The 16,739-nt window shown below is 47.3% G+C and overlaps 2 protein-coding genes across 5 annotated transcripts in view; one reads left to right on the top strand and one right to left on the bottom strand.

Moving 5' to 3' along the window:
* Window positions 1–10,997, top strand: part of vill (villin-like) — a 17,471-nt gene extending 6,474 nt beyond the window's left edge. For all 3 annotated transcript variants that reach the window (XM_056583849.1, XM_056583848.1, XM_056583850.1), the window contains exons 9-20: window positions 84–182; window positions 710–863; window positions 2,099–2,199; window positions 2,451–2,588; window positions 2,818–2,976; window positions 3,246–3,425; window positions 4,051–4,196; window positions 4,759–4,903; window positions 5,284–5,472; window positions 6,341–6,409; window positions 6,858–7,673; window positions 10,378–10,997. In XM_056583849.1, coding sequence (XP_056439824.1) covers window positions 84–182; window positions 710–863; window positions 2,099–2,199; window positions 2,451–2,588; window positions 2,818–2,976; window positions 3,246–3,425; window positions 4,051–4,196; window positions 4,759–4,903; window positions 5,284–5,472; window positions 6,341–6,409; window positions 6,858–7,673; window positions 10,378–10,491 — 2,310 coding nt within the window. In that variant the 3' untranslated portion in view covers window positions 10,492–10,997. The remainder of the gene's footprint in view (window positions 1–83; window positions 183–709; window positions 864–2,098; window positions 2,200–2,450; window positions 2,589–2,817; window positions 2,977–3,245; window positions 3,426–4,050; window positions 4,197–4,758; window positions 4,904–5,283; window positions 5,473–6,340; window positions 6,410–6,857; window positions 7,674–10,377) is intronic.
* The window catches only part of plcd1a (phospholipase C, delta 1a), a 25,038-nt gene continuing 17,846 nt past the window's right edge, over window positions 9,548–16,739 (bottom strand). For both annotated transcript variants that reach the window (XM_056583852.1, XM_056583851.1), the window contains exons 14-15: window positions 15,962–16,111; window positions 9,548–15,609 (exon numbers count right to left, since the gene is read on the bottom strand). In XM_056583852.1, the coding sequence (XP_056439827.1) occupies window positions 15,518–15,609; window positions 15,962–16,111 (242 nt within the window). In that variant the 3' untranslated portion in view covers window positions 9,548–15,517. The remainder of the gene's footprint in view (window positions 15,610–15,961; window positions 16,112–16,739) is intronic.

Genomic DNA, 16,739 nt, shown 5'->3' on the forward strand with positions numbered 1-16,739 from the left:
CTCTCCTAATTTTCTCTCCCCCTGCCCCTCTCTTATTCTTCCCCTATTCCACTTCTCTCTCCCTACCTCTCTCTCTCCCCCAGGACTGCTACCTGGTGGACCAGGGCGGCTCCAGCCTGCTGGTGTGGAAGGGCCGCCAGGCGTCCCCGGTGGAGCGACGCTCCGCCCTCAGCAGTGCGGTGGTGAGAGGCGGAGCTTCAAACTGACCTGGCTCACCCAGCGGCCTCCTGGGGAACGTTGTCTGGATTGAGTTTTGAACAATTGTAGTCATGATATATACACATCCTCTAGCGTCTAGAGCCAAGATGTCCGCTCTGGGAAGGGTCACATAAATAACATACATGACATGAACTGGCTGCATATGTGAAGAGTTGAACGGGGAGGGGGGGGGGGGGGGGAGTCAAAAAGCACAACAAATTAAGACAATCAGAGAATCCAGGTCAAAATAAATTAAACTCCCAGAAACGGTTTTAAAAGCACCTCTTTACAAAACCTCTAAGTCAGTGTTTAGACAACACATCTCCCATCTATAGATGAGCAATCATGGGATGAAAATATGACCATGATAAATGAAGAACAATGACACATTTGTTGTTTTACCCATTACTATTAAATAGTAATATTCCACATTGTTTTGCATTACTATTTTAAACCACCGTCTGCCAAAGAAACGTGATACAATTGAATCGTGTCCCTCCTCTCCTCCCAGGGCTTTATCAAAGCCAAAAGCTACCCAGCCACCACCAACGTGGAGGTGATGAGTGAGGGAGCCGAGTCGGCTATCTTTAAACACCTGTTCCAGTCCTGGAGGGAGACCAACCAGACCATGGGCCTCGGCAGCACCTACAGCAAGGGGAGAATAGGTATAACACACACCTAGAGTACCCCCAACACACACCTAGAGTACCCCCAACAAACACCTAGAGTACCCCCAAAACACACCTAGAGTACCCCCAACACACACCTAGAGTACCCCCAACAAACACCTAGAGTACCCCCAACACACACCTAGAGTACCCCCAACACACACCTAGAGTACCCCCAACACACATCTAGAGTACCCCCAACACACACCTAGAGTACCCCCAACACACACCTAGAGTACCCCCAACACAAACCTAGAGTACCCCCAACACACACCTAGAGTACCCCCAACACACACCTAGAGTACCCCCAACAAACCCCTAGAGTACCCCCAACACACACCTAGAGTACCCCCAACACACACCTAGAGAACCCCCAACACACACCTAGAGTACCCCCAACAAACACCTAGAGTACCCCCAACACATATCTAGATTACCCCCAACACACACCTACGGCCGGGGGAGGATAGGTACCCCAACACATACCTAGAGTACCCCCCGCACACACTTATGACCATTTCCACAGACAGTACCTACTCAACTCGCCTTCGCCTGCCCTTTTTTGCGTTTCGATCACCAGAATGAGGTTACTGGTACCTGGTACCTGGTACTTTTTTAGCCTCCCCTCCGTCGAGGTTCCAAAAGAGCTGATCTGATCATTTTGTGTGACGTAAACAGGCTAATGGCCACTGATTGGCCAGAGAGTGATGCCACCCATCACAGTCATGATGAGTGCAACGTAAGAGCCTAAAACCCGACACCCGGCGTCTTTTAATGTTACCATCAGCGTTCATTCAACAATGGTGATTGATTATTGAACACGGCAGGATCAGCGTGCAAGAACACGCCTTGGACCGTGACAGAGGTGGAGAGGCTCCTGTGTCTAGCCCTGTCTGTTTATGTGTCACGTGGATGAGTCAGCACTGTAGTTTCGCGCATACGTGCTGTGACGACCCGCCCACGTTGAAGAGGTAGTTCAGCTGTCATGGGGTCTAGGCTAAGAAGGGGGGGATGGAACACACAACCTTCTGGGGGGGAGAGCGGGGATTGGCCCATTCAGGTGATTTGATGGTAAGAAGAACATTCAGGGAACCAAAGTAGAGTGTGGCGTCCAGACCGTCCCCTCGTGTTCACCACTAAGCCCCTGGCTAGCAGCAGTTTTTCCAATGAAAGTTCTAACATTTAAATGTAGTAACTATAACTACAACTCTGACACGCTCTCTCCCCTGCAGCCAAAGTGGAGCAGGTGAAGTTCAACGTGATGGAGCTCCACGCTCGCCCTGAACTGGCAGCACAGCAGCGCATGGTTGACGACGCTTCAGGAGACGTGAAGGTAGGGAACACACACACACACACGCACAGGCGCGCACACACACACACACACACACACACACACACACACACACACACACACACACACACACACACACACACACACACACACACACACACACACACAGACACACACACACACACATAATTTTTAAATGAACCACAATTGACCATCTAGCTATCCCTTACATGCCCAGTTCACCCTCTAGTGTAAAGCTCATGGGCACTAAGGCAGCAACCCACCCTGTGCAGATCTGGCGTATTGAAAATGTGGAGCTGGCCGAGGTGAAGCCCAGCAGCTACGGACAGTTCTACGGAGGGGACTGCTACCTGGTGCTCTACTCCTACCGGATGTCCAGCAGGCAGCACTATATCCTGTACATGTGGCAGGTGGCTGCTCCCCACACCCTTACCCTGCTGGCTCTGTCTCCAATTCTCCATTTATTTCTGCTTTCATATATGTAGTCATTCATGTGTTTTAAATGTTTAATTTATTTCCTTGTTTATTTCAAATGTTTTGGTCAGCATTTCATCCTAGCGCCTAGTTCTACAGGAGCTCTACAGCTAGCGTAGCACATAGCGTGGGCTAGCATAGCACTGACCTTATTGTGTGCGGTAGGGCCGCCACGCCACCCGGGACGAGGTGACAGCGTGTGCCTTCCAGGCGGTGAACGTGGACAACAGCCTCCAGGGGGCGGCCGTCCAGGTCAGGGTGGTCATGGGCAAGGAGCCGCGACACTTCCTGGCCATCTTCAAAGGGAAGCTCATCTTGTTCGAGGTGCGCCCAAACCACTGTCCATGTCCATATACAAATACGAGTGTGTGTGTGGCTGTGTGTATGTGTGTGACTGTGTGTTTCTTTATTAATGCTCGGCCTTCATATATGCGTGTGTGTGTTTGTGTGTGTGCATGTGTATGTGTACATGCATATGTGTGTCTACATGCGTTTACGTGCGTGTATGTGTGTGTATGTGTGTACATAATTATATTTGTATATGTGTGTGTACATTGGTATACGAGTGTCTCCATGTGTGTGTTTGCGTGCAGGGTGGGACGGGCCGGCCGGGCGTGGCGCCCCCCAGCACGGACACGCGTCTCTTCCAGGTGCGCGGGACCAGCGAGCTGAACACCAAGGCCACCGAGGTGCCGGCGCGCGCCTCCTCCCTCAACACCAACGACGTGTTTCTGCTAAAGACCCCCGCCACCAGCTACCTGTGGTATGGCAAGGTGAGCCCGCTCAGTTATAAAGGTGAGCACCGCTCGGTTCTAACTGTATGCACCTCTCGGTTCTAAAGGTGAGCAACTCTCAGTTCTACAGGGTGAGCACCTCTCAGTTCTAAAGGGTGAGCACCTCTCAGTTCTACAGGGTGAGCACCTCTCGGTTCTACAGGGTGAGCACCTCTCAGTTCTACAGGGTGAGCACCTCTCAGTTCTACAAGGTGAGCACCTCTCGGTTCTACAGGGTGAGCACCTCTCGGTTCTACAGGGTGAGCACCTCTCGGTTCTACAGGGTGAGCACCTCTCGGTTCTGCTCTGCACCTCTCGGTTCTACGAGGTAGGCACCGCTCAGTTCTAAAGGGTGAGCGCCTCTCGGTTCTGCTCTGCACCTCTCGGTTCTACCGAGATGAGCACCGTTCTGGTTCATATGCGTGTGTCTCTGCTTACGTGTGTGTGTGTGTAATTGATAGTTAGATGCTAGATACTCTGAAACTAATGGTGACTTACTCAGGGCCAAACCCAGACACAGACTGAGATGAAGCAGCTGCAGCCACCACAACAGGAGCCCTTGCGATGTCGGTGGTGACTCTGTGTGTGTGTTTGTGTGTTTGTGTGTCTTGGTTCTCTGTCCCAGGGCTGCAGCGGAGATGAGCGCCTGATGGGCAGAGCCATGTCTGACGTGCTCTCCAAGGAGGACAAGCAGGTGGTGATGGAGGATCAGGAGCCAGCCGAATTCTGGGTCGCTCTGGGGGGAAAGGCCCCGTACGCCAGGGACAAGAGGTACAGTCAGCCGGCCGCCAGACACTCTCACCGCTCGTTGGCTGTGGAGGCGTTTGTGGAGGCGATCTAGAAAAGCTTGACCAGGTCCAAAAAGATTAATACATGTGAGTCCCTGTGTCTATTTAGCTGATAGCCCCTGTTTGTCCCTGCCTAACTCGGCCTGCCTCAACCTGCATCCACCTCCCTCGACCTGCCTCCCTCCAATGAGCTATGTTGTGTTTTCTGCATTGCCTTTCAGAAAGGTCTCGAGACTCTGTGTCGAACGGTTTTCTATGATTCTTTGAATCAGGATTAATTTAAGGATTCCTTGTGCAGTATTTTAAACTGTGCACACGTTTTTAATCATGTATTACTACCACATTGGTGAACTACAAACGTCTATGTCTCCCATAGAACCAAACATCCGTCTTTTCCTGATGCTGCAACTTGAAGTTAGGTCAGAAATGTATCAACAAGATGGAAATACAGACAAGTTCCAGAAGGAGAGAGCGCGTGACCTTAATCCTGTCACAGAACACGTGTCTCACCACAAATAAGACGTGATGCTCTGGTCAATCTGCAGGCTGCAGAAGGAGGTGCCTCTCCACGCCCCCCGGCTGTTTGAGTGCTCCAATCAGACGGGCCGCTTCCAGATGGAGGAGGTGAACGACTTCACACAGACGGACCTGGACGAGGAGGACGTCATGCTGCTGGACACCTGGGAGGAGGTGAGCTCCTCCCCAGCCTGAAGCCTCCATCCTGGAGGTCCTGTCTGCTTCTCTTTTCAGGGGAAAAGGAAAGGGAGGCCAGCGTCTGAAGTTTGAGAATGTTTTCACACCTTCACATTTTCACATTCAATTCATTATTAAATAAAGCCCCAAAGAGTTTAGTTATGTTTTATGCATGAACCAAACCTTTATTCTCTCTCTCTCTCTCTCTCTCTCTCTCTCTCTCTCTCTCCCTCTCTCTCTCTCTCTCTCTCTCCCTCTCTCTCTCTCTCTCTGTCTCTCTGTCTCTCTGTCTCTCTGTCTGTCTCTGTGTTGGTCTCTGTCTCTCTGTCTGTCTCTGTGTTGGTCTCTGTCTCTCTCCCCCACTCCACACTCTCTAGGTCTTCCTGTGGATCGGCAGCTCGGCCAATCAGCACGAGACCCAGGAGGCCGTCAACAGCGCTCTTGATTACCTGAGAACCCACCCGGCGGGACGCGACCTTGACACGCCCCTCATCTCCGTCAAGCAGGGCTACGAACCCCCCACCTTCACCGGCTGGTTCAACGCCTGGGACCCCCACAAGTGGAGCGTGAGTAGGGGGGCCAAGGGGGAGGGCGCTGGTCAGGAGGATGTTGGATTCCCAGCAGAAAGGCTCTGGGTTCGAATCTTCAAAGAGCCTGGTAATCCTGGCCTAACCCCTCCCTGCTGTGTTATGACATGGAGCTCAAAAATAAGGTTCACTAAGTAAGTTTGTTTAAAAGTGACATATTATACCACCAGGTGTGTGTGTGATTAGCCGTTACAAGCCGTTTTGAATTTCTGCCTCTTCTGACATCACAAGTGGGCGTGTTCACCATGTATGCCGGATCAAAAAAACGGCTTCTAATCACACTCAAACCTATATGGTATGGTATATGGATATATATATATATATGGTATATATATATATATATATGTCACCTTTAAGATCCTCCTCATCTCATCTTCAAGACCGCTTATCCGGGGTCGGCCTCTCCCCCTAGTCCTGGGTCTTCCCCGAGGCCTCCTCCTCACTGGATGTGCCTGGAACACCTCCCTAGGGATGCCCCAGTGGGCATCCTAACCAGATGAACCAGCTCAACTGACTCCTTTCTAGGCAGAGGAGCAGCGGCTCTAATCCGAGTTCCTCACGGATGGCTGAGCTTCTCACCTTGTCCCTAAGGATACCCCAGCCAGGATTGATCCAAGCGTACTAACCACGCTTGGATCAATCCTTTAACTCAATTTTAACCATGTGACCAACAGTCATAGTATTCTTCTCACCTCACATGGATGTCGAGGATGATAAAACAGGGAAACACGCAGAACACAGTTTGAGAGCATTGGGGAAAACAAATGATGAAGTCTGATCTCCTCTGGATATCTGCTGCATTATAACTGATTATACCAACTGAACAGAAGCCCTGGTGTCTCAACAGGGAGGGAACTCCTATGAGCAGATGAAGAAGGAGCTGAGTGATGCAGGGTCCCCGTCGGTGATCACTGTCGTAAGTGATGGATTAACTCTAACGCTAACCCTAACGCTAACACTAACCCTTACACTAACCCTAACGCAAACGCTAACCCTAATGCTAACTCTAACACTAACCCTAACGCTAACCATAACGCTAACCCTAATGCTAACACTATCGCTAACGCTAACACTAACGTTAACCCTAACACTAACCATAACATTAACGGTACCCTCACGCTAACCCTAATGCTAACCCTAAAGCTAACGCTAACCCTAACACTAACCCTAATGCTAACCCTAACGCTAACACTAACGCTAACCCCAACGCTAACACTAATGCTAACGCTATCACTAACACTATCGCTAACCCTAACACTAATGCTAACACTAACCCTTACGCTTACCCTAGCCCTAATTATTCCCCAGTCATGTACCTCAGTCTTCACCCATCTGATACGTCTGTCACGCCTTCTTGTTTGTAGGACCTCAACAAAGCCAATCTCAGTAAGAACCCTGTTGGGTTCACAAACGGGAATGGGGGCTCGTCATACAGCGCCCAGGGGGGCCCAGTAGGTACCCCTCCAGGTTACATGACCCAAGGGGGAAGGCTGTCCCCAAGAGCCTCCAGTCCGGCCAACCCATCCAGCCCATCCAGTCAGAGGGCCAAGTCCAGCCTCTCTATGAACCTATCCCCGGGCTCACGGCCAGGGTCAGTGTATGGGACAGGGGCTGTTTCAGGGTACGGGTCAGGGCAAGGTTCAGGGTATGGGACCAGGGTTGTATCAGGATCAGGGCAAGGATCAGGGGTTGTTGCCGGATACGGGTTAGCGCAAGGATCAGAGCTAGGGTCAGGGTACGGGTCAGGGTCTGTTTCAGGGCAAGTATCAGGGCAGGGGTCAGGGAATATGTCAGGGCAGGGGTCAGGGTACAGGACAGAGGTTAGTTCAGGGTTCAGTTCAGGAAATGGATCTGGGATTGGGTCAGAGATTGGGTCAGGGACAGGACCAGGGTATGGCTCAGGGCCTGGTAACGGATCAGGGCCAGGTTTTGGATCAGGGGCTGGAACAGGGCCAGGGTATGGATCAGGGGTTGTGTCAGGGAACAGGTCAGGCAGCGACGCCCCCCAATCCCCCACCTCAGCAGGCAGCACAATGTTCTCCTGCTACTCCAGGGGCTCGAACTGGGACCCTCAGGCAGAGGAGTCCTCTGGGGTCTCCCAGCACCACATGGCCCCTGAGCACCTGATCAACCGGCAGCCGGAGGAGATGCCCAATGGAGTGGACCCCAGGCAGAAAGAGGTGCGCACTGTGTTAGGGAACCTGGATCAGGTATGGACATGGTTCAGAAGAGATCAGGATCTGTTATCAATGTATCCAGATTCATGTTATGAATCTGGATCCGTTTTGGCAATCTTTTAACAATTCATCAGCTTTAACGCCACCACCCTGGGTCGGACTGGGAACGATTTTCGGCCCTGGCATTTTTCCATCTACACCGGCCCCTTATGGACCGACCGACCGACCCCCCCCCCCCCTTTAGCGCAAATGAGCCGAACCAACTTCAGCAAACCTACTTAAAGGGGTAGTTCAGAATTTTGGACATAGGGCCTGATTCCGAAGTGAGCATTGGTATTCTATATCACTGGAGACAGTTTTCAACACATTTCATTCAGTCCTTCTAGTTGCAGAGTTCGCTCGTGCTAGGCTAGCGCACGTCAACGGGCAATGCTAGCCTGCTATTAAAAACAGTCTTACCCACTCCACAGTACACCCGAGGTAAATCAATTATAACGACAGACTATAAATCAAAATGTCTGTTTATAGAATAATGTTAGAAATAAAACCAACCTTGCATTGCATTGCATTTTGAGGGAATTGCGGGGTCTCAGCAGCAGTGTTTATATTCCTGTACATAGGCTACGGCAGCGGCGGACTGATACCTAGGTTACCTGCCGCTGTCATTGCTACAAACGCAGAGTACAGTGAACGGAATTCTACAAGCGTATTAAATTAACAAGATATGGCCACGTTTGGAGGAGTTAGCGATGCATCTGCTTTTGAAGACGATTATGAGGAATTTGTTGTATCCAACGAACCGTACATGTACGAGCCGGTGTTTTGATGTCAAAGCCAGCAGCAACAAGCCACAGTTGAGTCCTTTCTGGATCTCGCACTGGAAATTGGTGGAAACTTTGTGGTGCCCATCTGTACCGTTTATTTCTACAATTTCTAAAAGCACACTGAACCATCATGTTGCCTAGTCGTTCAATTGCGCTTCTGTCCCACACTTCTCTGTTTACGTTCTTCTGTCGTGATTCGGTTACAAACCTAACCAGCGCATAGTAGAATTCCGCTTCTGCTGAGAAAGTAGTCCCTCGATGATTCATGCGATGCAAGGTTAGTTTTATTTCTAACATTATTCTATCAACACAGACATTTCAATCTATAGTCTGGCGTTATAATTGATTTACCTCGGGTGTACTGTGGAGTGGGTAAGACTGTTTTTAATAGCAGGCTAGCATTGCCCGTTGATGTGCGCTAGCCTAGCACGAGCGAACTCTGCAACTAGAAGGACTGAATGAAATGTGTTGAAAACTGTCTCCAGTGATATAGAATACCAATGCTCACTTCGGAATCAGGCCCTATGTCCAAAATTCCGAACTACCCCTTTAAGAAAGACCTGTGAGCCGAATTCAACATGTCGCGGTGGGCACAATTAAAAACCAAACGGCCTACCTTGACGCTGTCTTGATCGCGGGGCTTCTTGCAAATTGCAATTATTCCACATTAATCCACACGGTTTAACATACCCGGACAGTCCTGCTAGCAAGCAATGGATTATGTTAGGTTGTAGCAGCAGGGACGTCGGGGGCACTAGCAGCAACGGTTGAAGCACTGGCCACAGCAAACAAGCGATCTATTTTAAAACATCCAGACGCCTCAGCTTGTAGAGATTTCTGCCTTTTGTCCCGAATCTTCTCCGCTCCCCCTTTCTTCTTTTTGCCAACTCTTTCCATGATTTTTAGCCCATCCACTGAAATTAAAATCTAAGCGAAGCAACATCCGCAGCATCCATGGACCGTTAACGTTCGCTAGATGTATAATCCCATCGTGCACCGCAACATATTTTTGCAAAATATTCGAACATAAATTCGCGAAATATAAGAAGAAAATCGTAGTTTAGTTTAAAGAAAGCATTTTAGTTTTATTTTAATTTAGTTTGTTGCAATGATTGTACAGTTTGAAGAAACAGGATTTTACAGTTTGAAGAAATAGAAAATTATACCATATACCAACCGTCACATAGATGTGCATGACAAGGAAGCGCTATATATACTGGATGCACCATTGTAACAATTTGACGTTAGGTTCTTTCTTGGGCTCTTTGAGTTATCCGTATTGTCAGGTAAGTAAGGCGGTCGTATAATCAGTATTGGGGCCGGTATGATTGAAGGAGGGCCAGCCCTCGCATGCCGAAATGTGGACCGGCCCTTCTGGCAAATGCCCGGTATCACAGATTACCAGTCCGAGCCTGACCCTGCGTCCTTGTGTTTGGAGAAACCCAGAAAGGTCAAAGGTGGAGTGCGGCAGCCACCAAGGTGGTGTGTAGCACGGACCTTTGCTAGAGTTATGAATTGCGATCAGTTATCCATTATCAATGTGGATCAGTTATGAATCTGGTTCAGTTTGAATCTGGGTCATTTTTGGATCCCTGAATCAAACACAAACTCCAACCCAGTGGCAGCGAGACGGACCCAGGGCAGGCTGCTGCAGCCCTGTGTGGAGAGGTGTGCGCTATGAAAGGCTCTGTGGCTGCTAAGAGGCCAGGGGTCCAACCCCCAGTAGAGTGCACAGCACTGTAGCACAGCACTAAAGTGGTCGACCAAACATCAGGGGTCAGGCTATCCAATCCTAAAATGCTGTAAGGAAAATGCATCTAAGATGTAGCCCAGACTCTCGTGTTGTTTGTAAATCTTTGAGTGTGTTGTTTGTCTGTTGCCAGATGTACCTCTCCGATGTGGACTTCGAAAACCTGTTGGGCACCAACCGCGCTGACTTCCTACGCCTGCCAGCATGGCGTCAGAGCGATTTGAAGAAGAAGGCGGGGCTTGTTTAGACAGGAGGCGATTGGTTGCACAGTGGGTTGGTGTAAAAGAAAAAACCCCGAGCTTAGTATAGCAGTTAGCTTTATGAACAAACTCCAGTTCCCTAGATTAGAATAGATGTATGTTGGGTCGAACCAGGTCATTCAGAAAGCAGATTCCCTTCATGATCTAGAATATTAGCTTTGTTTGAAATATTGGCATTGCATCTAATTGTTTTCTACTAAAACTGATTTTTATTATACAAATCGTAAAGAACAGATGAGTTAACAATTTTAGTATAAAAAAATAGCGCATGATCAATAATCTACTATTAGTGGCCTATAACCTAGAATCACTCCTATAAATACCAGCCAGTAAACATTTCAACAACCTGTTGAATAATCAAGTTGTGGTACATATTCTGTTGTCAAAAACATGTATAATAAACAAACTGTTGATCAGAATTATGATCATTAATTTATTCATTTAAGTCCAAATGCAGTTAGCTTGCAAGTGGGAGCGACAGCACATGCAAAGCATGTGTATATATATATATATATATATATATATATATATATATATATATATATATATATATACTTGGATGCAAGTCAAGTACTATTTGACATGAATTAAGTTGCTTGTCAAAGGAAAATTAAATATAAACCAACCATGTATTTGTTTTTCGATGATATATATAACATACGTACATAAAAAACACAATTTAGCCGAACAAACATCCTGGGTCTTGTTGTAAACGTTGATAAACCTAGTGTGCATAACCCCTGATCATACCTGTTATTTTTCTACTTGCAATCAGTGGCGTCTTTGCATTAGGGACCAGTGGGGCACGGCCAGAGAACGCTGCCGTGCAGGGCACGATTATACTTTTTTTTTTTTTTTTTAAATGTCATTGAGCATAAGTTAATAATACATTAATTGTTAATAATTAATTACATGTCCGCAGTTTTAATTTGATGAACGCAATTGTTGTAGTGTAGTAGTTGTGTGTGAAATAGTTCGTTGCTCCGTCTCGTCTGTTCCGCTCGGTGGGGCACAGCCGAGATGGCCCCGTCTGCTGCAGTGTAGAAAACTGGTGCTGTTGCGCGAGCAAGCGCGTGCGCAGCGCCCGCTTCTGTTTCGGCGGTGGGGCCAGCAGTCGGTTGCACCAGCAGAACGTAAAGCCGATCGTAAGTTCGGGTGTAAAGTCTGCCGTAACCCTACGCTCGACGTAGCTAGTGTAAAACTAAAGGTGTTCTAAATTTTGGTTGCACCACCATAACTTAAGTTGTAACGTTACTGGTAGTGCGTAAATTGCACTAGTGTCGCTTTTAATGACGTTTAGATAATTTCAAGCCAATCATTGACAGGTAACAATGTAAACAGGAAATACCGGCAAACTTCCACCTTATCCGAGTGAAGACGCGTTAGCACCCAAATGAGAGGGCTAACAAAACAGTTTCAGTCATTTATTCTCTAAAATTTGCTTGGACGGTATAGGCGTGAGGTTAAGCTATTTGATGGCGGATTTTATAATAAATAAATAAATATAATATTCCTACCGGCAAAACCGAAATCGCGCATATAATTCAACATCATCATAATAAAGAAATGGATCGATACGGTCACGGACAATTCGTTCCTGGCGCAAACCGCGTTGAAACTCCTCTTCCCAATGCATTGCTCAAAACGAATAGCCATCTTTACCCTGCATTAGTGTTGAAATCTTTTTACGTTTTTTTCTTTTAACGGTTCTTTATCGTTAGTATGGAACTTACACCAGCTAGAGGGGAGGTGTAAAAGATAAGTTATAACTTAGGCCCCGTTCACACGAAGCCGATTTCATGGCGAAACCGCAAAGGTCTTGTACGGTTCGGCCTTCCGTACACACGAAGCCGGCAAATCCGCTGACCGAAACCGCAAACTTCTGAAACCACCCTCGGAGGTGGTTTCAAATCTACCCGGTTTCGTTTTGGATTCGTGTGTACGCCTGAAACCGACTGAAACCGCAAACCATGACGTCATCGCCCCACCCCTCGACCTCCTAGCCAATGGCTCTTAAGCCCGCGGAGTCTCAGAAATCACATGCGAGCATGCGCATAAGGGCAGCCTTTATGCGCATGCTCGCCTCTTCTTCTTATTTAATTTCTTCTGGATTTCTGTACCAGAAGCAGCGCCCCTTATGGGCCTCGAATGTGTACTACAGCGTTTCTACAGATCTACCCGGTTTCGCTTGGCTTCGTCTTTATGGAGATACTTCTAAACCGGATAGATCGAAACCGTAACGGTTTCGCCCGTTTCGGCTTCGTGTGAACGGGGCCTTAGTGTTACGTTGAAACTATCTGCTTGGTGCAACTGCTATTTTTTTAGTAGAGTGTAAAGTCGAACGTTAGGGTGATTTACGTTCAACGTAGCCTAAGTGGGACCTTACTTTCTGCTGGTGCAACCAGCTGCAGAAGTTTAGTGCCCCAAAGCTCTTCTCATTGGCTGATTTGTAGAAAGGGCGGGGTTTACGGCAGGAGCCGATCAGATCTTGCTAGCTGGCTAACGTAGTTACTGTTACCCTGCGTTCACACCAAAAGATGCAAAAAGTTGACGCGCGTCGTGATCCCATTCAAAGTGAATGTAGAGACGCGTTGCTGCTTTGCTGCCGCAGCATTTGCTGCCGAGAAAACGGGCAGCAAAACTTGATTTGCGGCGCGTCAAAATCTGATTTGCGGCGCGGCATGAAGGGCGCGTTCACGTATTTTGCGGCGCGTCAAATGCTGCTCGAGTTGAAATATTTCAACTTTTGACGCGCCGCAAAACCTTTGACGCGCCGCAAAACTTGATTTGATGCGCCGCAAAACTCAGGCGTCAGCGCGTTCGGGCAGCAAATGCATCTTTTGGTGTGAACGCGGGGCTACAGTTACTGTTACAGTAAATAACAACAAATGGACGTTTCATTCATTTAATGATGAATCGTGTTGAGTATGTCTCATGTGAGATTTAGCACTTGAACAGAAGTTGGAGATAAAACGTTTGGGACCACATCGCCCGACGGATTTAATCATTATTCAAGAGGGAAAGGACAAGAATAGATCGTTTAACCAGGAGTGGTTCAAGCGGAAAAAAATGCTTGTGTTTCACCTCAGCCACACAAAGGAGACCAGACAGCACTGTCCTTAAAGCACAGGTAATTACCATCTTAGCCCAAACTTACTTAAATTTTCACCCAGGATTATCCAGGTCTGAATAGGCAACCACTGTATTAGGCTAGATCCATTGTTAATTGTACAGTATGGTGGCCTGCAAACTTAATGCAACTTAAACCATACTTCTTATTTTTTTGGTATATTGTGACTGGTGGCTTTGTATATTGATTGCTGTGTAAAGGGTGTGCGCCGTTGTGTTTTTATTGTTGCCACGTTGTTGTTTTCTTGAGTTTTGATATGGTGAGATCTTGAACGCTGCCATTTGGTGGTGCTATTGCTATAATAGCCTAATATATGTCGTCAGATTCGCGTTTGAGTGATGGCATTATTCAGCTGCAATTTTGGTCCCCTCTGTCACTTGCTACTGTTTTTTTTGTGATGGTAGTAAAATGTGGTATTTCTGGATTGCGTTATAATATTTTCCTGCATGGGCCCCACCAGAGTTTCCATACCAAAATCGCCACTGCTTGCAATACATTAAAACAAAGAAACACAGGCCTTTTGACACTGCAAAGCCGGTCGCTGCTTGACACGCCCGGCAATTTCACCGTCTTGCCTGTGTGAAACCGAGGGGGTAAAATCCCCCGTTCGTCACAGCACCGGCTTTCTTGGTTCACTGGGGAAGGCGGGGCTATGCATGGAGTCTAGACCTCTTTAGAATAAATGTATACTCTCGAATGTTTTTACTTTTTTATGATGAAGACAACCGCATGCAAGAATGAGCTCACGTCTGAGTGTAGGCTACAAACGAGCTTAACTATTTACAAGTGCAAAAACACCAACATATTCTTTATTTTGCTAACCACTTGTTTTTTATCCCGACAAAGCCTCGTAAGGAACGTTCCTCTGCGTCTTTCTTGTAGATCGTCACATCTTTCAACGTCTTTGTTAAATGTGACTGCATCACCTGCATCTCCTATGAGATCAGCAGCTTGTGGATTTCCCTGTATCTCCAGTTAGAACTACTCATGTTGATATCGCTGCTGCGTTGTCTCTATTGTAGAGAAAGTGCAGCAACAGCCCCCCCCCGGAACCTCTGAGCCGTCTAATTGCATTTACATCAGAATGAAACCGCCAATGTGTGCAGGGTCTGGGAGGGTAAATTGGGGTGCTAGCTCAAGCAGGCAATTGACCTTGGGCAGTGTAAACGCATAGACCATGCCAAGAAGAAGGCGTGCCTAAGACGGGCATATTTGGCAGTGTAAAAACATGAAACACACAACACTGTCAAAGGGCAGGAGAGAGAGATTGGGAAATTGGGTCTACTCAGATAGACTACATTTAAATACATAAGTGATATGCTGACAATACTTCTTTTGGATAATATAATATATATGTATAATATAATGGCCTGAGAGAGAATCTTCTTCCACACTCACTCTCACGTACGTTTCCTCACCTTTCTTTAAATCCTGTTTAAAATCGGGCTCCTCTTATGCGTTCTCTGCTTTACCCTCGCCAAAGTGCTGAATTTAAACAATAAAATGAAGAGTTAACATTTTAAAAAGCTATCGTAGAACACCACTTGTTTTATATTTCATAATTATTACTATTGCTGAGTAAAATAATACAATTTCAATTTAAAAGATACGAAAACGAAAGAAAATAACCAAAGCTAGCGACTGGGTTATAAAGGACATGGCGATGGGAGGGTGTGGCATTAAGGGTCAGGCCATTTTCGTCCATGGCTCCTGGTAAGGATCAGGCAGACTGTGTGGTCCATAGCTCCTGGTAAGGATCAGGCAGACTCTGGCTGTGCGGTCCATGGCTCCTTGGTAAGGATCAGGCAGACTCTTGCTGTGAGGTCCATGGCTCCTGGGTAAGGATAAGGCAGACTCTGGCTGTGGGCTCCATGGCTCCTGCTCTACTTGGTGTCCAGCAGCATGAGGTGGACAAACAGCCCAGCAGAGGAGATGACGTCCCCTCTCTTGGTCAGTAGGGGAACGTGACGATATCCTGAAGCAACAGGAAGTAAAAAGGAAGAACAATTATTTCAGGTCATAGGACCTGAACCACAGGAATGCATTGTATTGTCACAGTTTAAAAACTGAACCAAAAGTTAATTTAGATGGATTGAATGTGATAAATGCTGTACATTTAAATAATAATAATGTATTGAAAAGGGGAGAAGGTATGCGTTTCAGATGCGATCATGAGACTTATTCAGTTGTGTAGAGCTCCTTAATATTGAGTCTTTAGGAGAGGAATTAAAAAGGGGAGAAGGTAAGCGTTTCAGATGCGTTCATGAGACTAATTTAGTAGTGTGGACGTAGAGCTTGGTTTCCTTCAGTGAAGAGAGGTAGCGTACCATTCTGGACGCTTGTCAGGGGGAGGCAGTACTGGCCAACCAGGTCATTCTGGGACGTGGAGTCGTAGTCCTCCACCAGGAAGCGCACCATGGCCAGCTCAGGGACGTGGACCAGGAACCTGAAGCTCTCGTTCCACATGGGGTTGAAGCCTACAGAGGGGTGCATTGGTAACTGGGTTAGCACTTTGTATTGCTGGTCTGCAAACAAAGTGTAAAAGTATAATTCAGGCGAAAATTGAAGCCAGGGTCTTTGTTTTGGCATGAAAACCCATCAAATAAGCCCTCCAGATACCTTTTTCATTGAAAATCGAGCATTAGAGTTTGCCCGTCGCAATGTTTGGCGTCCATGTTATTGGCTTGGGGCATTGGGTTTTGCTTCCAAATCTGCATTTTTGAACCACTACTATTGTTAAAAATAGCACCAAACCTCTGCAGTAGCATGAGTAGGTTCCCTACACATAAAACAAAGCACAAACAACTTAGTTTGCAAACCCGGAGTTTATTTAAAAAGACAGTTTAACAAGCATTACCGGTAGGTCTGTGTTTACAGGAAGTCCACACAAGTCGATTGCCGAATGCGCCGGAGTTCAGTTCAGACAAATAAGAAAACAACTTTACCTCAAGTCTATCCGTGGCCACTTGCCGCACTCGTGGAATATCATTCTTCTTCAATGACACTGCGATGGCAGTCTATGGAAAGTTTCTGGGGCAACTTTTCATTTGTTTTCGGCAGCCGGGGAATACACAAACACGAACCATCTCTCTCTCTTGACTTCAA

The sequence above is a fragment of the Gadus chalcogrammus genome, chromosome 23, assembly GCF_026213295.1.
Source record: "Gadus chalcogrammus isolate NIFS_2021 chromosome 23, NIFS_Gcha_1.0, whole genome shotgun sequence".
Lineage (NCBI taxonomy): Eukaryota > Metazoa > Chordata > Actinopteri > Gadiformes > Gadidae > Gadus > Gadus chalcogrammus.